Source organism: Lynx rufus, unplaced genomic scaffold (genome assembly GCF_022079265.1).
Source record: "Lynx rufus isolate CCGP_SWC_20201006 ecotype Redwood Valley unplaced genomic scaffold, mLynRuf1.p SCAF_10, whole genome shotgun sequence".
Classification (NCBI taxonomy): Eukaryota; Metazoa; Chordata; class Mammalia; order Carnivora; family Felidae; genus Lynx; species Lynx rufus.
This window is the reverse complement of record NW_025814824.1, coordinates 76,430,763-76,453,513: the sequence shown is the minus strand read 5'-3', so window position 1 is coordinate 76,453,513 and position 22,751 is coordinate 76,430,763. Positions and strand designations below refer to the sequence as shown.

General features: G+C 48.1%; 2 protein-coding genes across 4 annotated transcripts in view; one reads left to right on the top strand and one right to left on the bottom strand.

Annotated features, from left to right (window-relative positions):
- The window catches only part of ASTN2 (astrotactin 2), an 882,297-nt gene that overhangs the window by 646,233 nt on the left and 213,313 nt on the right, over positions 1 to 22,751 (top strand). The window lies entirely within an intron of this gene.
- Positions 16,401 to 19,923, bottom strand: TRIM32 (tripartite motif containing 32). Its single transcript, XM_047068576.1, has one exon. The coding sequence runs from the start codon at positions 19,913 to 19,915 to the stop codon at positions 17,897 to 17,899; it is 2,019 nt and encodes a 672-aa protein (XP_046924532.1). The 5' UTR covers positions 19,916 to 19,923; the 3' UTR covers positions 16,401 to 17,896.

The window sequence follows — 22,751 nt, the reverse complement described above, 5'->3', positions numbered from 1 at the left end:
CATCTCTAGAAATTCTCCTTCTGTCCTGGGGCCTTGAGACCCCCACCATGGTCTCACCTCTCCCTGCCTCCTGTGTACAACTGTGTGGGCCACAGGGTGGTTTATAGACGCGGGGGACATAATTGAGTTGTCTGGGAATAGCTCTGTTTTATGGCTGTGACAATGACGGTCTTTAAGGAAGTGCATTAAATCAATAGAAGTCTCGTTGTCCTCCCCTATAAATAACGTGACACATCATTAAGCAGGGCAATAAGCTTCAGGACTTTGAAGTAATACAATTAGGTTATGTTTATAAAAAGCTTCGCTCACTGTGGCCACCGAACTAACTCGCCTCGGCCCGCGTTTGGGGCCTGGGACAGCACTCTCATGCTAAGTGCCACGTCAGCTGCTTCCAGGCCTTGGACTGTTGCACTCCAGAAAATCCCACTCCTCATACAGTGAATGCATGGACTTTGTTGCAAGTCAGATGGTTTGGGGGCAGAGAGGAGGCCTGAAAGGGCATCTGAGGGCCCCTTTAAGACTCCAGAGTCTTCGGGTTTGCCACAGACTTGCTGGGAACTCTTGGTGTGGTAGTTTTTCTCTCTGGGCTGCCTGTGCTGAGGCGCTTTTCCTTCTTCTATCATCCAGGCTTGCCCCTAAGAAGAGCACAGGAATATGCTGAGGCCACCTTAACACTAACGTGTGCGTTCCTCTCTCTGTCCACCTGCTGTGATCTAGATGGCACATTAAACACGATGGTTTTATTTTTTAAATGTGGGAGTGATGTTTGCGAGTGGGAGGCTGAGAAGCCGGGGATTCCACCCCCCCACACCCCAAAGAATTGAAAGAACTCTGGGCTCAGAGATAGCAGGTAACCTTTCTCTCCCCAGCCATCAGCTCTGTGTTATGGGCGCTTGCTAAACAAGGGCTCCCTGGGAAGCAGGTCAGGGTGGATCTGGGTTTGGAAGCTGATCACTCTGGCGGCAGAGCTGTGGAAAGAGGAGAGCTAGTGTGGGGCCGAGCCAGACAGACAGGCTTGCAAGCCTCCTGCTGGGTAACCTCGGGCAAGTAACTGCTACGTTTCGGTGCCCCCACTTGTTAAATGAGAGATAGTAATTCCCTTGTGGGGCTGTTGGGAAAATGAAATGAGATAATACAGGTAAGATGTCTGGCATAGAGGAAGCACATGAAAAACTGTAGCTTAAAATAAAGTGAAACGTGTGGGCGTCCGCTGAGGATTTCTGGTCCTGGCCACAACTCCTGGCTCACGTGTAAACTCAGCCCTTACTTCCCCCTGTGACGCACCTGTATCACCATAATAGGACAATCCCTGCAAATATCCTTCCAACCAGAGAGTGTAGGGGTGGAGGGGTTCCTGGAGTCTTTGAAATCTATGGTTAGCTCCACATGATGGCTTGTCCTTGGCTGGAAAGACCAAGGCTAGAAGAGAAGGTCAAGAAAAAAGACCCAATAGGGCATGGGTATTGAGCACTTCACAGAGTATGGTTCCACTGGTTCTTTCACGTACCCCCGGAGTCAGAGAAAGCAAGGATACTACTCACCCCTTATCTTAAAGAAGGGGAATCTGGAGCGTAGAGAAGAAAAGGGGCTTGTCAGGGCCACACAGTTTGTTAGTGAATGAGATGGTGTTTGAATTCCAACCTGAGTACAGTGTTCCCTAGATCTTGTGTCCCCAGAAATTACAAATAAATGCCCCAGCCTTTCCAGATTTACTAATCATGGGGCTCTGGCTCCTGCTGTGACACAAAGCAGCCACTGGAAATCACTGGAAAGCCCAGGGGGTTGGGGTGAATGTGCCTGATTAAAATATCCTCATGAGAGGTTCATTTTATTCCCCTAAGTGCTTCTAAGTGTGCATTCCACAGGGAGAAAAAAGTCACATTTATCATGCATTAATTCTTTAATTCACTAATACCCAAATGTCCCTTCTTGGCAGACCTCACACCAGGTGCTAGGGGCACCGCAGTAGACAAGATGTGGGCACTGTCCCCTGTTGTTCATCAACAGTCTGTCTTAGACTTTCAACATTTTACCATTTTTGTTGTAGACCTTTTTTTTTTAATTCACTGGTAAATAGCTGGAAAGAGGGAGGGACTGACACATGGTAAAGAACCCAGTCACTATCATGTGATGGCCCATACCTTTCCTTTCATGTGCCAGTTTTGATCCGTTAGGGAGTAGCTTGTCTAGGCCACTGTATGGAGCTCATTGAAGTCATTGGCCAAGAACATTATGATCAGTTAACAACATCTGCTGTGATGCAGATAGCAGCAGGGGGTGGTCTATGTACTGCTCTCCCTGCAGTAGGGCAAAGTGGATGCTAAAGTAACAGACCCACCTTGTGACACTGATTCCAGAAGGGGACTGGGTATGCCAAGCAGGACTAGAAAGATCTAGGCAGGGAGGTGGGGCTTTCTACCACCAAGTGGGTCTGCTCAGCATTTCACCGGTCTGGAGGGGACTAGAGCACCGAACAGGCTAATTAGATGGTGCCTGTCAGAAGCCAGGAAGAGCTGGACCTTAGAAGGCAACCAGAGTAGCCAAAATCATCGCTGGACCCTCCAGGCCCAGGCAGGCTTAGTGTGGAAGCTGCTTAGCCTGTCCGTTTCCTTTGACCTTCACCTCCCCTCCCAGGTGGTGCCACAAGGACCATATGGAGTTTTGAGTCTCTTGCCTCAGCTCACTTTTCATTAAATACTGCTGTGGTCTTGATATGTGTGTATTTTAAAAAGCTACCTTTCTCCCAATTGGGCCTCCATTTCACTCCTTGACTTGATATTCACATATTCTGCTTAGCTGTGACCTTGATACATGAGACTTTTATCATGATTAAGAACTCTCTCTATGAAGTTATCTATCCCCTGGCTACCTTGGATAAAGACTTCCTCATTCGGAGATAAAGCAGAGGTTTTGCAATCAGATGGACTCTGGTTCAAATGCAAGCTCTACCTCTTACCAGCTGTGTGTTCTTGGGCAAATTGATTCACTCTCTAGATCAGTTTCCTCATATGCAGAACACAGGCTCCCATGAAAGCATAGCGTATCGATGGACTCATCTAGCACTGAGCTGGGCACCTAATTATCATCTTGACCCAACCCATTCCTTCCCCACCATAGTTGCCATGTCTGCTCAGGTAACTGCGTTCGTGTGTGTGTGTGTGTGTGTGTGTGTGTGTACGTGCGCATGTGCACATGCGTGTGTGAAAGAGAGACAGAGAGAGACCAACTGAAGGAGGTAGGAGGAGTCAGAAAAAAAGAGAGATAGGCAAAGGCAAACCAAGATACACACACACACAGATACCCAAAGGAGAGACCAAGAAAGTGTAGAAGAGAAAATTTATGCAATTAATATGACTTTTCCAAGTTTATAGACTCTGTGACCCTGTGAAAGGACATTTTCCAGTGAAGGTTATACTGCTCTTGAGTTAAGATTGGGATAGTCCATGGTATAGAGATGTCCTCACAGATAAATGCCTGGTGCCACCTTTAAAAGATGTTTTATCTCTATTATAATTTCCCAAGACTGTCCAAGGGAATGAATTTCTGCATTTCCATTTGAATTACAATGCACTTTTGAATGTCAGCTGAGGCATTCCTAGACTCCTCTTTAAAGGAGTTTTGGCTGTTTGAAAGGCAGCCCAGGGTTTGAGGTGGGGGGGAGGAGAAGGGAAAGAAAGTCAAATGTCACCTCCTTTTGTGAGGACAGTTGTGGCCAAGGGGCTGATGTGGGCTGGAGAACTCTCTGGGGCTTTCAGTTTCCTGAGGGAGCTTGCTTCAAAGACAGCAACCAGACATGAAAGGAGTCGTTCTCAGAGCCGAGACCTGCCTGGGCACCGGTTTACTTCTCTGTAGATTCAATCATCGGGGGCAGTTTTCAGGTCCCGTTTGCTTGACCTTGTGTTAGCAGTTGACAGAGTTGACCACTTCCTGCTTGAGGCACTTTCTGCGTTTGCTTCCATGGCACCAGACCTTCCTTGTTGGCCACCTCCCTTCTTGCCGGCTCCTTTCTCTGTCTGCTGCATCCTCCTCTGCCAAACCAGTTGGTGTGGCTGCACAGGACCCTGGCCTGGGCCCTCTTCTTGGACTGTCCTTCCCTCTGTGGGGACTCTGTCACCATCCCTACAATTGATGACTCCCACTTCACACCTGTGCCTCCAAGCTTTCCTCTGGTATTTGCTGTTATGCCAGCTCCCTTGCCCGCCCAAACTCTGCCCCCCACACCCTAGACAACCTAGCACTTTCCGGTGTTCTCGCAAAACGTGCCATGATCTGTTTGGATCTTGGGAAGGGAGACAGAAGGCTGAGTCCTCCTCCTCCTTCTTCTTCTTCTTCTTCTTCTTCTTCTTCTTTTAATTTTTTTTAACATTTATTTATTTTTGAGAGACAGAGAGAGACAGAATGTGAGAGGGGGAGGAGCAGAGAGAGAGGGAGACACAGAATCCGAAGCAGGCTCCAGGCCCTGAGCTGGCCGCACAGAGCCTGATGTGGAGCTCGAACTCAAAAACTGTGAGATGTCGGACGCTTAACTGATTGAGCCACCCAGGCGCCCCTGCTGAGTCCTTCTTAATATCTCCCTCTCCCTCCCCCCGCCCATTTTACAAATGTTATCCATTTTAATTCCCAGTTGGGTCTTGAATTTACCCTTTTCTTTCCATCTCACTGCGGTCGCTCTGTCACAAGTTGCCATCGTGACTTGTCTGGACGCTAGCATTGGCATCCTACCTGGACTCCCTGCATCCATTCCTGTCCCCCATCAATCCAAACCACATAGCAGCCCTCAGGACATGGACCAGTCAGGGCTCTCCAGAGAGATGGAACCAACAAGATGGTTGGTTGGATGGATATGTAACATTCATGTAAAAGATACATTTGATACACACACACACACACACACACACAGATTTATTATAAGGAATTGGCGCATGTGACTGATGTTATTGTGCAGGCTAAGTTTCAATCCAAGATCTGTTCAGCGGACTGGAAATTCAGGAGAGCTGGTAGTATAAGTTCTAATTCCAAAGCTGGTGGGCTTGGGACCCAAAAAGAACCAATGTTTCAGTTTCAGTCCAAAGGCAGGAAGAGAATGACGTTCCTGCTCAAACAGTCAGGCAGGAGGAGTTCCTTCTCACGGGAGGGTCAGCCTTTTTGTTCTAGTCAGGCCTTCAACTGATTAGATGAGGCCCACCCACATTAGGGAGGGCAGCCTGCTTTAGTCTTCTGATTATCTCATCCAAGACACCTTCACAGACACAGCTAGAATAGTGTTTGACCAAATATCTGGACACCCCATGGCTCAGGCAAGATTTCACATAAAACCAACCATCATGGGATGTTTCTAAAACAGACATTCCTTCATGCCACTTCTAGAATGAAAACTCCTGGGTGCTGTGTCCTTGCCCTGAGGTTAATTTCCAGACTCTTCTGCATGGCCTCAGGGCCCTCCCAGATCTGCTGTGTCCCTAGCCGACTGCCCCTTCCTCGGGCCCCATCTGCCCCAGGCCGTCTGCCTTTCAGTCACACGCAGCCGCACGCTCCTTAACTACAGCAGGAGTCAGGGATCGGAGCCTGTCCACATCCATCTATGCCAGGGTCTCAGCCAGGTGGTGGGATGTGGCTGAGGACCCCTCTCCCTTCCCCTTGCACCGTGGCTTCGACGCAGCTACTTGTAGGATGCATCTAGCTCTGAGGGAGAGGGGAGGGTAGAGCGGTCAGGGGAGGTTAAGGGAGAGCTGGACACTCACTCGCTAGTCTGCAGCACGCCAGAGGAGGGAACGCACTTCTTTCTCCTCAGAGCCTTGCAAAAAGACGGTACAGGATGTGGTTCATTAAACACAAATAGGCCCATGAGACTGCCATTTCCACCAGATGAAATTACCAAAAAAAGCATTTGTTCCCCGCTTTAGATTGAGTCCATCTGGAACGGAACACCCTAGTCTTCTTCCTATTGGTGCGTACCAAGAATAATAATCCTTCGCGGCGCTCGGCGCAGAGCAACGCACAGAGCCCTCTCACGTACATTATTTCATCCGATGTACTCCTCGCACAACAGGCCTGGAAGGGAGGCGTTGCTATCTGCATTTCGTGCTTGAGGAAACTGAGGCTCAGAAGGGTAAGGCGACCTGAGGGAGTTCACACCAGGGAGCGTGGCAGAGCAGGGATTTGAACCCAGGCTGCTTTAATCATGAAGACCCTGTGTGTGCATAGCACGGCGGCCTCAGAGAACTCTCTAGATGCTGGCTGGCATGAGACCCAGGGGAGCTGTTTGCACTCCTGTTCTGTTTCTCTTATCCACCACTGGAAGAACTGAGGGAAGCAAAGACTTAGGCCCTCAGCTTGGGTGGGGGAGGAGGTACTCTGTGCACCAATACCCCTCTGGTAGCTTAATTCTCTGTCTTAGCTTAGCCACAGCACTGCCAGACAAAGCCAAACCCTAAAACGTCAGAGCTGGAAGAGGCCTTGGCAGGCATCCAGCTAGGGTGAGCTTCTCCTTATACGCCGGTTTTGATCAAAAGGTAGTAGCTGCCTGGAACACTCGCGGAAAGAGATCCTGGGTCAGGACCAGGCTTGGTGACAGGAATCCAGTGGTCACTTAGTGACATCTACCATGGGCACGAAAGGAGGAAACAATGACTCTTGTGTAAGGCATTCTCTATTCTCATCTGGGCTGGCTGTTCCCATTCTACAGATGGGAAAGTTGAGGTCTGCTTATGCAATCTGTTAGAACCTATAGTTGCAATGTGATAACCAGCTAACAGCATTGTTGTTTTTTTTTCTTCACCCTCCTGAAAACTCAGAGCAAATTCAAAGTCTCCTGCTTGCCAAAGCCCCCCATATCCTCAGAGATGGCAGAGTTACCAGTTGACAGACTGCACATTTTCTTGTTTTAGGGTACATGCACACACAAATACATCCTCCCCTGAAGCCCTGGAGACCACCCCTGTTGTCCTTCCCCCTAGGGCAACAATACAAGATGGATACTGCTGTAAGCTTTACCCTTGATTCTGTTCGGCCAGGGGCGAAACCACACTTGTTCTGCTATCACAGGCCTATTCCCAGGAAGGTGATACAGGGACTGAGGGAGCGGGGCTGTCCAAAGGGACCCTTTTCTCTCAGCAGTTCTGCACTAAGAACGTGGAATTTCCCTGGAGATGAATATGGGGCTTTTGTTCTCTCTCTGCCTTCAGCCCCTTAGTGAGAACAGAATGGTCTGGAAGGAACCCTGGTGCATGGAGGGAAGCTTTTGCCTTCCCCAGGTTGGCAGCAGCAGATAGAACCCATCAACCTGAGAGCAGCCTCACTCACAGATATCACGGCACGGGGTGTGTTTCCTGCCGCTCTATCTCTCCTGTTCTTCCTTCATACCTTCTCACCCCTCCATCTTTCCACACTAGGGGGTCCACTAGTGGGTCCAGCTCCTGGGATATGCCAGGCTCTGTATCAGGTGCTGAGGCTGCAAGGCGAGTGAGACCCACCCCCTGCTCTCAGGAAGCTCACAGCCAAATAGGAAAGATTAACAGGTGGATAGACAGTTACAACCCTTTTGATAAATGCTGCAACAAAGGAAAGCATGCGCATGTGCGTGTGTGCACTGTGTGTGTGTGTGTGTGTGTGTGTAGGGTCAGGAGTGAAGGAAGCAAGCCTGGGAGACTGGCCCCTAACCACGTAGGGTGGCTGGGAACTTTCCTGGAGGAGATGTCCCAGCAGAGCCCGGGAGGGTGTGGGCATTTGCCAGACTGGGGTGGTAGAGAAGGGATTTGCAGGGGACAAGACGTGAATCTGGGGTGTGGGAAAGCCTGGTGAATGCTGAGTCCTCTCAGGCCAGTTTGCAGCAACAGTGCCTGAATCTCTCCAGGTGCTCTTTAGGGACACCACTGGCTTCTTTTATAGGTCTTGGAACGTCTCCGTTCCTCAGTCTTCCAAGTAGTTAGAGAAACTGCCATTGCCTCTGTCCATAGCTGAGTCCTCTCACGCAAGGGTGAGGCTGTATCTCCAAATGCCTGCAATGGAGTCAACACATGGGGCTAGTTTCAGAGGTACCTGGGGAATAGTTAGGAAAGCATCAAGGTTATTATGAAGATGGTATGAGGTCGTGTGATGAGTTGGCTTGTAGGAACTCAAATCAGTCATTGTTCCCCCCTCCTTATCAAAGGCGTACCTTTCAACAAATACTGACATACATACCCGGTGTATGTGAGTCTTCTGCCCCGTTTGCCAGATGTGTGACTAGGGCAAGGCATTTTGATTTGCTGAGTCTCAGTGTATCTTCAAGATGGGTATAGTGATGCCTGCTTCACAGTATTGTTAGCAGAATTAGCAGAAACAATGATTATAAAGTGATAATCACTGCACCTGGCATATAAGAAATACTCAGGAAATGCGAGCTGTTATTGTTATCATTTATTATTGTGAGACGCAGTTGAGTCAGTGATGATTGTTATTACCATCAGTTTCCCGAAACAAAAAGCCTAATGGTATAGCTCTTTCCAGTCCTGAGTACAGAAGCCTAGATAAGCCTGAAGTCACGGCTGTTTCTCACTGGATGACCTGCCAGCTTGAATTTGAGTCCTGCCTGAACCTGGGGGTGGTTGGGGTGGGGGGGGGGAGCAAAATTATCAAAAAGCACAGCCTGGAACCCAGCAGTGGGGCACAGGGGAGTGTTTGCACAGCTGGGCACTGAGCTTATAATACACGAGAAGGATGTGTAGGGCTGTGTGCGTTGGGGAAAGGGATGCCGGAGGAATGGGCAGTGATGACTGATTTGTATGCAGTTCCTACTGTGGGCCAGTTAATCACATGATCTTGGGTTGTCTTCATGAGAAGCCGGCAGGGTCCAGAGTATTATGTCCATCTTCCAAATGAGAAAACTCATCTGCTTAAGGTCACGTGGCTGGTAATAGGCAGAGGCAGGATTCTATCCCAGGACTGTGTCACTCTAGAGCCCCAACGCCCTACTTCATCCCTGTAAGAACAGATGCCAGGTACTGAGAACCACTATATGCCAGCAGGCATGCTGGGCACCTCGCATACAGGATCTCAGTGAATCCTAACAACAAACCCTCTGAAGCTGGTGTCTTCCTGCCTAGGAAACTGAGACTCAGGAGGTGCTGGGGTGGGAGGGGGGATGTATATAATCCAGAGACATATAGCTGGTGGAAATACCTGCTCTTCCCTTTCTTTCTTTTCTTGCTCAGGACCTCTTACCATTTACATTTTGCTGTTACTTAACCACAGTGGGCACTCCAAAAAGTGTCCTCTCTGGGAGGCATTTCTCTTCCTCTTGAAACAGGTAGACATACTTCATCGGAAGAGTGAAAAAATAGAGGCAGATAGACCAGCATGATTCTAGCCTGCATGATGTCGGTCAGTTGGTTCCAGATTCTTGTTTTCTATCAACACCCTGGCTTTGGGTCGGGGCGCAGGCTTCGAGCCAGGTCTTAGAGACTGACTTGACCGCTGATCCATTGGGTTGGAGCTGGTCTTCATCTGACACACAAGCCCTAGACCCCAAGTGTTCCTCTGTAGGATTCTTGGGGTCTGCCCTTCTGTTTCCTCACATTCCATGGGTGCCCGATGGAAGGCTTCTTTTAGAGATCTTGGTCCAAGAAGTCCCTGAAGTCTGAGGCACCACAATCACTGAAATTCACAACCGGAAAGACCCTTAATTCAATAAATCTATTAACTGTAGATGATGAAATGGGTAATGAAAAACTTGTTCAAAGGGAACTATAAACTAGTGACAGGGTTAGGACTCAAACCAGCTCCCTTTTCTTTCTTCCTTCTCATTCCAAGAAGATGTGTTAAGAGACCCTTTGTCCAAAGGTATCTCCTTTTTGTTTCTAACAGCTTTATTGAGATATATAATGTACATACCACACGTCGAAGGTATCTTTTTGAGCCTTCTCTTCCGGTGGTGATTCTGCACAAAGACACAGTTTGGGTTGAGTTTCTAGAAGGAAACACAACTTTTCATTATTGTCTGGTTGGGGAGCTTCTTCAAGGAAAATGAAATCGGAGGTAAATACGCCTCCCACTTTCAACTATGTCCCGTTTTCTGTCCCACCTACTGTCAGTGATTTAGGGAGGCAGCTGGTGGGAGGGGGACAAGGGGGCACAGCCAGCAGGGGCTAAATGCAATACAAAGTGTTCGTTTATATTAACGTATGAGCGAAGCCGACCCCCTGCCCTGGTTTTGCCCAGCAACAGTTTTAGTGTCTACTCTGTGCCAGTGCGGCACCAAATTCAGCGTGGCTCTCCCTTCGCAGAGCTCAGTCCAGACTTGGAGAGAGATAGGTAATGAGGAAATCACAATGCAACGTGGAAACGCTAGGAGCAGCAGCCACACAAAGCGTGGCTTGGACACCCGACTCAAACTGTGCGGTGGGTCAGGAGGGGCATCCCAGGAACCCTGCCGAAGGCAAGGTTTAGGCCACGTAGGTGGGTAGGGAGAGGGGAAGTTTCAGGTAGCAAGACACGCGTGCACAGAAAACGCCCTGAGATAACGAGACAAAAAGTGTATGGAGCAGATTGCTTAGGGAGGAGCTAAGATAAACGCCAAATCCCCCTAGATGCGTGGACCATGTTAAGAAATGCGCCCGTTTTAGTAGGAGCCGTTCAAGGTCGTTTAAAGATTTTTGTGTCATATTAATTTGCATTTCAAAAAACGATTGATTCTGGCTGGTGCAGGGTGGGGCTGGACCTGGGATGGAAGGACATGTATATGGGATGCTGGATAAGAGTCATCAGGGAAGATCAGTTAGGAAGTTGTAGCCTTGTTTCAGGAGAAAAATGATAGCAGCTTAACATTTCGTAGTCGTGAAGCTGGAGAAAACAGAAATAAATGGGTAAGAAATGGGGGCGCTGAAGGGTTTCTTTTTTTTTTTTTAATGTTTATTTTTATTTTTGACAGAGAGCATGAGCGGGGGAGGGGCAGAGAGAGAGGGAGACACAGGCAGACTCCAGGCTCTGAGTTGTCAGCACAGAGCCTGACGCGGGGCTCAAACTCACAGAGTGTGAGATCATGACCTGAGCCGAAGTCGGACGCTCAACCGACTGAGCCACCCAGGCGCCCCAGAAGGGTTTCTTAAAGTAGAGCAAAGGAAGGTCAGCCGGTGTTGGAGAGCAGAGCTCAGGTTTGAGGACAGTGAGAGTGAGGGTTCTCAGGGAGGTCTTCATCCAGCAAAGCAGCCCACAGTACACATCCCGATTGGCAGTACAAAGTGGGCAGCTGGACATACCCCAGACTGGTAATGAGGGGGAAAAACAAACAAACCGAAAATGCAGGTTTGGGACCCGGTTGGTAACCGTCATAGGAGACAGAGCTCCCTGTATAAAGACACAGCTCCCCTTTTGCAACTTGTCTCCTCAGGGAGCAGCCTTCCCCACCCTCCCCCCCCCCCCTCCAACCCTGGGCCCAGTATTGTTTCTGAGGTTTTCTTTAGAGTGGCTTTATTTCATTTAGAGGGGCTGTGCATGCTTCTCGTTTCTGGCCAGCTTTTCCTTCTGTAAAATGCTGTGGGATAGTGCATGTTAGGTAGGCTGGCGTTAACGTCTCCCATTTCATGGAGGAGGGAGAAGGGCCTGTGCAGCCATCGATACCAGAGCAGGAGAGAAGAATACATCCTGCTAGGGCTTTGGCCTCAGCATCTGTACCTTTCATTTAGCTAAGAATTAAGTAGCCTTTACGGGAGGTGCGGGGCGGATGGCCCATCTGTGTATGGATCACACGTTTCTTCCAGCACATCCGTCGGCACAAGCTTCCTTCTCCTGCATCCAGCCCTGAGCCAGGATCAGGGGAGATACGAAGCAGGCCCGCTCCCTTTCCACCCTTTGAGCCGATATTTACAGTTTATTTCTAACCCTGCTCTAGAATCATCAGGCTTGCAAACAAGTTTCAGGTCCTTGGGCCTGAGACAGTTAGGGTTTTTATTCTCAAGTTTAGATATTGTCATTTCACAGAAACACAGTCTTATTCATGTGGTTGCTCATAAACTACATTCGTAAAACTTAATTTATCATACTCTGAAGTGTGCCGTCACAGGGCAGTAGTGGGATGGACTCCCACCCGGTATGCATGCGGTTTGGCCACAGAACTGATGCTCCCACCCACACATCAAGATATAAAAGGGCTAATCGCTCACATAATGAGGCTTTCTGCTCTCCCGAAGGTCCCAAGTGGCTTGAGAAAACAAGGAGAGACTGGCCTGGCTAGTATATAATGGGCAGGGGGGTTGGGGTATGTCTCCACTGTTTAAAATTCCCTCTGGCACCAAGAGTGGGAGCACCTGGGTTTGCCAAATGAGGGGCTGATGGGGAAGTGGGGAGTAGCGGGGCTTGGATGCTGTCAGAATCCAAGCATCAAATATGGAGTCAGAATCATTACAATTCACCCTGGATGTTTGGTTACTGAAATGTGCTATGATTCATTTAATTGAACTTGAACATGTGTAAGTAAGCCATTATGGCACTCTATGAGGGCTGCAGTGTGAGGGTGGTAAGGGAAATGAAAATTCTACTAAATGCCTTATATAAGAGCCCAACGCTGTGTATTTTGAGAAATGAAATGAGTGCTTTGGTCACTATCAATAATGTCTGAAACTCTGAAGGCGATAAAGTGTCTTAGTGAGGACTTTTGTTATCGATTTAGTTTGTGTAGAGACATGTGTGATCTTGATTTGTTTCGGGTATCTGTGACACAAGAGATTCCCAGAGATCCTAGATGGAGGACTGTTGCACCCACTGACTGGACCAGATGAACACATCTTTGGCAATGGCCCAAGAGTACAGAGGAATGTGGAGATGGGGTGGACTGTTGGCCAGGGCGTCCAGTGAAAAGGGGACTGCATGAAGTTTGGCCAGTTGTGTTGCCTCTTAGGTCCTGTCTCGTTATCAGGAACATCCCAGTGAAGGACTGAAAAGCAGCAGCTTTCCAGAAAATTCGATCATATATGATGGTTGGTGATGCCATCTATAAAGTTACTGGGTTGACCCAAGGGGACTCCTCAGATAGCCAAGGGGTCTTGGAAAAGGGGTGACCTTCTCCAGCACCATGGTATCCAGCCAAGGACCAAGGATGGAGGGGGGACCCTGTCCTACAGAGGGCCTACGTTTGGCTCTGTGCTATAGCAGGGGAGTCTCGTGGCTGTGCTGAACTTTCAGAGTGCTCCTTCCCCGACCCAAGGCCGAATGGGCAGCAAGGGATGGAGGGCCACAGGTTCAGTGTCCGTGACAACCAGCCTTTGTTTCCAGGAGAGCCCAAGATGCAGCCAGCAATTGCACTCTAATGGCTTATGTTAATTTTTGTAATTACTTGAGTTCATGAATAATGACCCAGAGGAAAAATCCTTTTATGCTAGCCATCTAGCAGAATAGCTAAACACGCATATTTCTGTCTTGAAATAAATACACACACATGCACACAATACATACATATATATGTCTGTATATAAAAATCGTGACTCCATTTAACCTCTCAAAAACAGTCAAGATGACATCCTGACTACTTTCATCAAATAATTAGCCTTTAAGCTTGACGTGCAGCTTCCCTTGGGGGGTACAGTACTATGAGTGTTTGCCTCCACCTCTCCAGGAATCCCTCTCTCCCTCCAGTAGGCTTTTCCTTCAGAAGCTGAGCAGTGCCACCCGCAACACCAACACAGGTCTGCAGTCTCCCGACGTTAACTTGAAAATTTCACATCGGTGCAGCACGACGGGAAGTCACGTTCCCTGAGCACCTCACACTTTCTGAATTAGGTACTTCTACGTATGCCATCCCATTTGTATCTTTTAATTCTCACAAAAGCGCTGTAAAACGTAAACTGTCTTTGCCTTCCACCAGATAAAGAAACAATAGTTCAGCAGAGTGACAAGAGCCTAGTAAGTTCCAGTAGTTGGGGCAGAGCAAGGACTTGGACCAAAGTGGAGCTGATTATTACAAAGTGGAGGTTCTTTCTACCACTCTAATGTATTAAACACAGTTATAGCAAGAATTAGGCAAAAACAGTGAGGCAAAATGCAACAATTCTAGTTGGTTAAAGAGTAATTAAAATCGTAGAGCTAAAAGGGATTTTACCAACGATCTAGTCTAACCTCTTTACAGACTGGGAAACTGTTGGAGAGGTGTGTTGATCACCCGAGGCCACCTGAGTAGGTCAAGGGCAGAGCTGTGATTCAGACCTAGACGAAGTCCAGTGACTTTCCCACTAGAATACATTGGCAGTCCCAGAGCTGCCTCACTAACTTCGGACTTAGCCAGGAGAGCATGAATATTAATGATATTGACAAGATATAGCCATAGGTCTGGAGTGTAAGTATGTATTTTGCTAAGCAGCTTTGTACCTCACCACTGCCCTGCTTGTAAAATTCATCCAGGCATCTGCTATTTCATATCTGTAATTTGTTTTTGAGATCCCTCGAGGGTCTGTACGTCCTGAGTACAAATCAGCAGCCTAGTCAGGTGCAAGACAGAGCCCCCAGTTTCATACCAAGCTCTGCCTTCTACTTCCCTGCGACAGAGCTGGGTAACACTTTACTTTTAAGAGGCCATTAATTAGCACTAGATTAAAAGTACAACTTCTTAAGCATTACTTGCCTTACCCACAGGAACACTGTAGGACTCCAGCCAAGTTTATCTTACTGACTGGAATAATGGAGTGTCCCTCTGCGGACTGTCTCTGGCTGGAGTGTACATTGGGACTGGCCCTTACAATCATTCAGGCAGTGCCTATCCCTGGCCTCTCAGGAAGTCCACGGCAATGTAACATTAGATTTCAAGTATCTTAGGAAAGACTGAAACAATTTCTGAAAGAGTAGACACATGAATATCATTTATTAATTTTTTTTCTTTTCTGAACACTTTCCATAGTGCCTGGCCCACAGTAGGTACTCAAGAAATACTGAATGAATCATTGCTCTAAAACCTTAATTTCTAAGTTAATTACTCAGAATGATAAAGGGAGGCAGGGACTTAACTAACCTGTAAGTAATCTGTTGCCTAAGAATACCATTTTGTCCAACGTGAGGGGGCTACTACGTTAAGAAGATGAAGGTTACTGGAGACCTATCATCATTAGCAAGTAAACAGCAGCCAATTAAATAACTGAGGATATATTTTGTTAGGGACCATGCTATGTGCTCACAGCAATTTATACAATAATAGACACATGAAATAGGGAGAGTGATAATAGAAAGGAACAGGTGACCAGGAGAGGAAATGCCTGAGAAAAGTTGCGGCTGGCGATTAGGAACCCATAAAATAGGAAAGAGGGAAAGTATAGTTTGGAGTGGTTGGACCACCTCATGCCACTCAGGGAAGACAGGAACAGCTGTCACCTGTTGAGTACGCCAAGGACTACATCCAAGTAGTTTTGCATCCATTGTCTCGTATTTTACACCCTTCCTGTGAAGAATCATTTCCATCATTTTCCAGAAGGGGAAAGGTGAAATGGCTTGTCCATGGCCACATGGAAAATTAGCAATGGTTTTCAGAAAGTGTTCTGTAGATTCGCAAGAGTTTTGTAAGAATAAACAGGAGGTTAGATGAGGGGATAAATAAAGCCTCTTCTCCAGGCCCACAAACCTGCTTCACCCAGAGCAGGGGTGATCTACTTGACATGACAGACTGGCATGTGAGACTTTACTCAACTAAGGGCACTGTTGCTTAAAAACAAACAACAAACAACAAACAGAAACTGCTATAATTGAGGAAAACGGTGTCCTGGGGATGTACTACGTATGTGATTGAGTCAACACGGTAGGTAATTGAAAACTGATTGGACTAAGCACAGCCTGAAATATTCACATCAAAGAAAAAACTATTCAGGAGGCGTCCATTTCCCACCCATTCGGAGTCAGCAGGTGCCTGCCGTACTTGAGGACCACGGCATGAGCATAGTTCAGCAACGGGAAGCCCTAAGTGCTGAACAGCACTGGTGATAGCACTTGCCTCCAAAAGCATCGGCAGCTACAGGGTTTCTGGCCCATTTACGTCAAGCCAGCCCACAATGTACATTTCTGTGCTGCAGACCCTGTGCCAGAGGCCTCGACCACTGTTATTGCCTCAGCAAGTCCCCCACTGACAGCAAAGACAGACCTCCTACTGCCAGGTGCCATCACAGAGAAAGTGGCTCTGATAACTACTGGAGCCATTTGTGATGCACTTTTAATTGGATCAGTTTCTTCTCAATTCTACGATCTTTGGAAATTGGGTGCAATTTCATAATCAGAACACGGGGCTTTCTCCAGGTGAAAAGCACAAGAGGAACTAATTCAACATCCTACCAATTATTTCCTTTCCTATTCTTTGGCAGCTATTACAACAGAAGCCAAAAAAGCAACGCGACCACCAAACAACAAACAAAAACAAAAACAGACAAAAACAACAAAAAACAATTTTGAGTAGCCCAGCTCAGCAAATTTTGTTTCTTTGAAAAGCAGGGTGATAGGTCTTTGGCCCTGCATCTACGAGCAAAATATGCTGCTTAGCAAAAACAAAGCCTGAGAAGCCTTGTCACGATTCCCCTTATCCAGTTTTGGTCTTTTTAAAGACAAGACTTCTTCCCTTTTTGAACTGTAATTATAAGGATAACGCAAATGGTAGAAGCTCATTTCCTAACAGAGCGCTGGTGACTCTATCAACCTTGGGGGCTGATTCTGTATACCTGTGGGTGAGAGTAAGATTTGGATCATTTTTACATAATGGTGCCTTAGGCTGATTTTGGGCTGGGGTAGATCCTAATGCTCTCAAAGAATGCAGTGTCAGATATGGAAGCAAAGCGGCGTGATGCAACTTCTCTCTCTCCATCTCCCAAATCCCATATTTAATTAAAAGACATGAACACCAGCGATGAAGAAACAGTTATCAATTATTTAATTCTGATAGAGGAATGGAAATAAATCTCAAAACCAAATACTGTGCAGTCACTTGAGGAAAATACAGAATAAAGACCCAACAGTTTTGTCTTAGTAATGAAAATGCGATGTGCCCACATCTCCACTCTGCTGGCCCTGGCCTGTGTTGTACAATTCTGCAGACAACTCTTAGCACAGGTCAGTGGAGAGAGGCAATATGAAAAATGATGAACTCTAGAGACTCTCCAAGGGTGTTTACTGACTATATTAGCATTTGTGTTTGTTTATTCCCATCTTTCTGTGCTTTGAAATAATTCCAGTCTATATGCTCCTATAAAAGGCGAGCAATTTCCAGGCTGAAGTCTTCCATACCAACCAACTAGGGTCAATCCATCCTCTGTCACATCTGCAATTAGAGACCAATCCAAGATGGCACAAAACCTCCAGAGCCGAGAGGTCCAAAGGGACTGTGTATGTCTCTTGGTGGCACTAAATGAGTGAGCTTTCACTCTGGTAAAGGTGAAGAGACCTGGGACATCATGCCCCAGGGCTGTGATGTCTGAAACGAAAGGTGAAGCATGCACACTAAATGCAGCAGAGCTGAAGAGAAAGTATCACAGATGAAACACATTATAATAGGAGGGAAATATGGGACCGGGGTTAACGAGGCCAAAAGAGGGAAATCAACAGGGATTCAGTATAAGGGCAAATTTCAAATACAGGGGCAGGAGGCTCTCTACTGAAGCCTCAGAAGTGCCTAAATTCTAATCAAACTTCAGTTAACCCCCTATCATATGTCTTATTTGGGGCAATGCATGTTAAAGCTCTAAATTTAGGAAGAAAATAATGCAAAGAAACAAACAAACAGAAACAAAAAACTACTAAAAGACAGAGCTTCTAAAATTCTAAGATTAGCCAGCGGGAATGAAGACCTAGGCCAAGCGCACTCTACAATACCACCAATAACCCAGGAATAAGGGTGGGGGTGGGGGTGGGGGTGGGGGTTGGGTAGGGAGCTGGCTGGGGAGAAGAACCTGTTCTCTCTTATCCCCTAAGGGGTGGAGTATCTTCTCAGATGGTAGCTATAGATCTTGATGCAGTGATCCCAACAGTCCAAGACCAACAGCTGCCCTTTAGGAGTGAGGGCGATGCCCACTGGACACGTGAGCCCCTCTCGAATGAGCACACTATAGCCCCCGCCCTTGGGAAAGTGGAGAATTTCCTTTCGACTGCTATCGGCCACAATGAGATCGCCACGAGCATCCACACACATGCCGGCAATGCAGCGGAAATCCTCATTCTCTGAGAAAAAGTGGCTAATCTGGCGACCCAGCTGCCCATCGGGGCCCACAGAGCCAATGGAGAAGCCGCCCTCCAGGTGGTGCTCGTTCTGCCGATTCTCCAGATTGAGGCCCAAGCCCTGCGTGAAGTAGACGGTGCCCTCAGCGTCGCAGGTGACAAACTTGGGCCGCACGGCACTACAGAGGCAGCTGTATTTGACCACCCCTGCCCCCCGGTCAACAGTGAAGCACCAGAGCTTTCCACCTTCCACATCAGTTACCACGAACTGGCCAGATGGAAGGGCTGTGATGCCCCAGGGTTTGCTCAGCTGGCTCCGGTGACAGGCCACGCAGTGGCCATCCAAGGTGTATACCTTGAGGGAGTTGTCATAGCTGTCAGTCACACCAATCAGCCCCTGGCAGTTCATGGCCACTGAGAGAGGCGTGAGGTTGGGCAGATCAGCCCCAAGGAAGCTCAGCACAAAGCTGTCAATGCCACTGGGGCTGCGGCGGATCTCCTTCAAAAAGCCTTTGCGAGTGAACACTTGGATTCGGTAGTTGCCTCGGTCGGCAACCAGCACCTCGCCCTGACCGGTCACGTAGAGACTCACCGGGAGGTTGAACATGCCTGGCGTGCTGCCTTTGGCCCCCATCTTCTTGAGGAAGAGGCACTGCTGGATGTTGGCGGCTGGCTCGGAGCCCCGCTGCTTCGCAGGCGAGGCCCTCGGGCTGGCGACCACTTCCTCGGGGCTCACGTCCATCTCTCTGAACGTAACAGAGGTGGAGGCGGCAGAGGCTGCTGCCTCCATGGCCCAGGAGTCTTCCATGTTGACGGTCCGGGGCTTCTTAACAGCCTGCCCGATTTGGAGGGGGCCGACGTGGCCGACCTTAAGCAGCTCCACGTCCTGCAGGGTAAGCTCGCGGGGCAGGCTGGCCGTGAGCTCTGGCTCCTCCTCGTCCGCGGTCTCCTCCAGGAGCGCGACGTCCGCCTGCTTGATCTTGGCCAGGAAGTAGTCACAGCGAGACACGGCCTGCACCTCGGCAATGTTAAGCAGGTAACTCTGCTCCTCCACCACCTGACTGTTGGACTTCTCCACCTCGGCCAGAGAGCCCGTGAAGAACTTCCGAGAGCGGGCCAGCTCTTCCTGGACCCTGCGCTCCTCGTGCCCGTACTCCTGGAGCACTGCTTTATACCTGGCCTGGAGGTCCTTGGAGACCCCTTCCAAGGCTACCTTCCGCCGCTGCAGCTCCCCCATGAGCTCCCGCAGACGGGCCAGCTTCTCTCCGAAGTCGTGGCGCCGTTCCTCGGCCGCCTCTTTGACGGGGAGCGTACAGTGGCCAGGGGGCTGGTGGTCAGCCTCCCGGCAGGGCTCACACAGCACCAGGCCGCAGCTCCTGCAGAACTGCCGGGGCAGCCGCCGCCCACAGGACCGGCACATGAGCAGCCCCACGGCCTCACTGAGCCCCGCCGTGTCAATGATCTTCAGCACAGTCAGGTTGTCCGTCAGCTGGGTGAGGCTGGTGATGCGGGTAATCTTGCTGCAGAAGGGACAGCGCACACCATTGATGCTACTGGCCAGGAGCTTCTCCAGGCACTGGCGGCAGATGGTGTGGCCACAGTGCAGGAGTTTGGGCCGCAGCTGCTCCTCTGTGAAGGACTCCATGCAGATGGGGCATTCCAGCACTTCCCGGAGGGCATCCAGGTTCAGGTGAGACGCAGCCGCTGCTGCGGCCATCGCACTTCCTCTGAGGGGCCTGCTAACACAGCCCAGGACCGAACAGCTTGGCATTCATGCTCCAGAGGGTCAAAGCCTGTTAATAAGAATAAGAAGCCATTACTGCACTGCCTGCATGAACTAATTTACTCAAGAAACATCCAGAGAACAGCTACCATCTCTCATCCAGCGACTGACGTGTTTAACAAATACTTGTTGAAGTCTGTTAGGTGACCGTGATACACAGGGAAAGGGAACAGATGCAGCACTGCATAGTAGGTAAGAATTCAGGTTCTCGAGTCTCTGATACTTAGTTGTGTGACCTCAAGGAGGTGGCCTAAACTTCCCAAAGCTCGGTTTCCCCATCACCCATCTATAAAATTGAAGTAATAACAGTATCTACTTTATATGAGTTTTGGAAGGGTTAAGCAACATGATGACTACGACGCACTTAGCACAGCCCATGGCCAGCATCATGCCTGATTAATGTTAGTGATTACTGACATCTACAACTCCATTTATATTAGGGGAAAAGCCTAAGAAAATTACAGGAAAGGACTACACACAAAGTTCTGTGGGTGCACGGTGGACGGAGTAATAGTTCCCAGAGGAACTGGGAAGGGCTTCCCAGAAACAGTGTCACTTCTGTGACAGGTCTGGAAAGGAACAAGGCCTTGTGGGATAAAGGCATTTTAGGCAAAGAAAACTATGTGACCAAAATCATGGAGCCTGTTTTATTATGTTATATAGAGTTCACCATGTCACATTCGGGGTCCTGGGAAGCATACAGGGAAACAGAAAATTCAAGTGATCCGTAAAACATTAGGTCGGGAAATACATGTATTTTTCATGCATCTATTCCCCTATCTACTCACCAATCCACCCAACTAGGACTAGGTACCACGTGCTGTCCTATATTAGGTTTTCAGGATAGAAATCCTGCCCTTCAGATCTCAAACTTTAGGAAAAGGGACAAGACGTATAGGCAAATAATAGCCAAGGCAGAAAGCAGTATCATAAATAAGACATAAACTCAGTTAGATGGAGGCTCTGAGGCATCTACTCTAATTTGAAGGGAAATAGAATTTTCAGTAGGGGCTGGGGATGGCACTGGATAGGGCTCTGGAAGGGTGCACAGATACGTAGAGATGGGAGAAAGGGAGTACCAGACAAAGGGCAGTCTTAAAGGTTAGAAGGCAAGGGGAAGAGCAAGAACTTCAGGGTATTAGAAGGAGAACCTGTTGCCTGTATACATTTGTTTCCTCATCTGTACAATGAAATAATACTGCCTTCACAAGGTCAACGCAAGGATTACATGAGATGATATAGGCAGTGTATGAAATGCTAAGTTTTGGCTTAGCACCAAAAAAGTCTTAGATGAATTTTAGTTCTATTTTCTCTCATCCTTAAGGTTAAAACTGTGGGGAGAATGTAGGTAGATTAAAGTAACCGGCGTGATTATGAGAATAATTATAAGAAGTCTTCAGAGCCGAAATGAGACCTTTGGATTTCATTTTGACAGGCATGGTGAAGCAATGCATGTTTTGAAGCAGAGAACTGATAGGATCAGAGCTTGAATGGAGTAGGTGAAAAGGCGGAGAACCTAGTCTGGAAGCTGCTGCAAAACCGCCTGGGGGAGGTAATAGGGAGGCTGAACTAGACAGCAAGGGGTGGAAATGGAACGAAGATGCATGGGAGCAATATTCCAGAAGTACAATCACTAAAATGAGTAGATTGAAGTAGGAAAGTGGTGGAGCTAAGATAACCAAAGACTCAAGCCCAGTGATTTAAAAACCAGTAGTGCCTTATCAAGACCATTTATTTTTGGCCTGGAACACCCCCTGCTTCTCTAAGTACACGCCATAAATACTCCCACCCACCTTGATCCACATATGCTCATGAAATAGAACAGAGATCTCAGTGCTCTGAGACTTCCGTCATTGTATATTTATACCCCAAATTAGAATGAACAGATCTGGCAAGGTGAGGCATGTGGGTAAATTGTAGCCCTTCTTAAATGCAAATTCTACAGCCACATCTGTGCTGTCCTGAAATGCAGATCCTCAGCCATCAAGGAGAAGAGGAGGGCAAGTTAGCTGGGTTTTAAGGACAATGCAGCAAGCTGAGAAGAGCTCCGCAAATGCCATCAACTTTCTCCATGCATACAGAAGAAAGGGCGTCTATGCAGAGATGCGTACTAGATGTGTATTACAGAATTCCCCGTATTTAGCTTTGCATCGCGATCTGACAAGTACTCAACAGCAGACACACACAGTATCCAAAAGCAATCCAACCTCTCTGAAATCCCACTTCCCTTCTACTGGAAGGGAAACCATTATACATCTAGTACCTTCTATGTGCTGGATGCCACACTAGATGCTTCATATACTTAATCTCATTTAATCTGCCTCATGCCCCTATAAAGTAGGTGCTGTTTTTATCATCTCATTTTGCCATGAGGAAACACTGGGTCAGAAACACTGGCTCAGGGTCACAAAGCCCACACACGGTGAAACCATGCAGTATAGATAACCTTTAACTTTGTTTAACCCAGAATTACTTCAAGCTTCCCCTCCCCCCCACCCCCACCCCCCCGCCACTGGTGTAATAACACTTGTTAACAAGTGTTCTCCAGACCATACTCTGGGAAACGCTGTCTTATAGCATACCCTTTTCTCCACAAATAAGAAAGAACAATACTATTGCTACGGTATTTAGCTTCTATAAAATGGGCTATATTGATTTATTAGCTGGGTGACCCACTCTCACACAGCAGCCTGGCAAACCATTATGATTCAAATCCATGTCTCAACAAAATGACACATTATCACGTATCATGAACCTATAAGGTCCCAAGTGAATATCTGAAACTTAATACTGACTTCTTAAATGCCATGGGTCTGGGCACAGT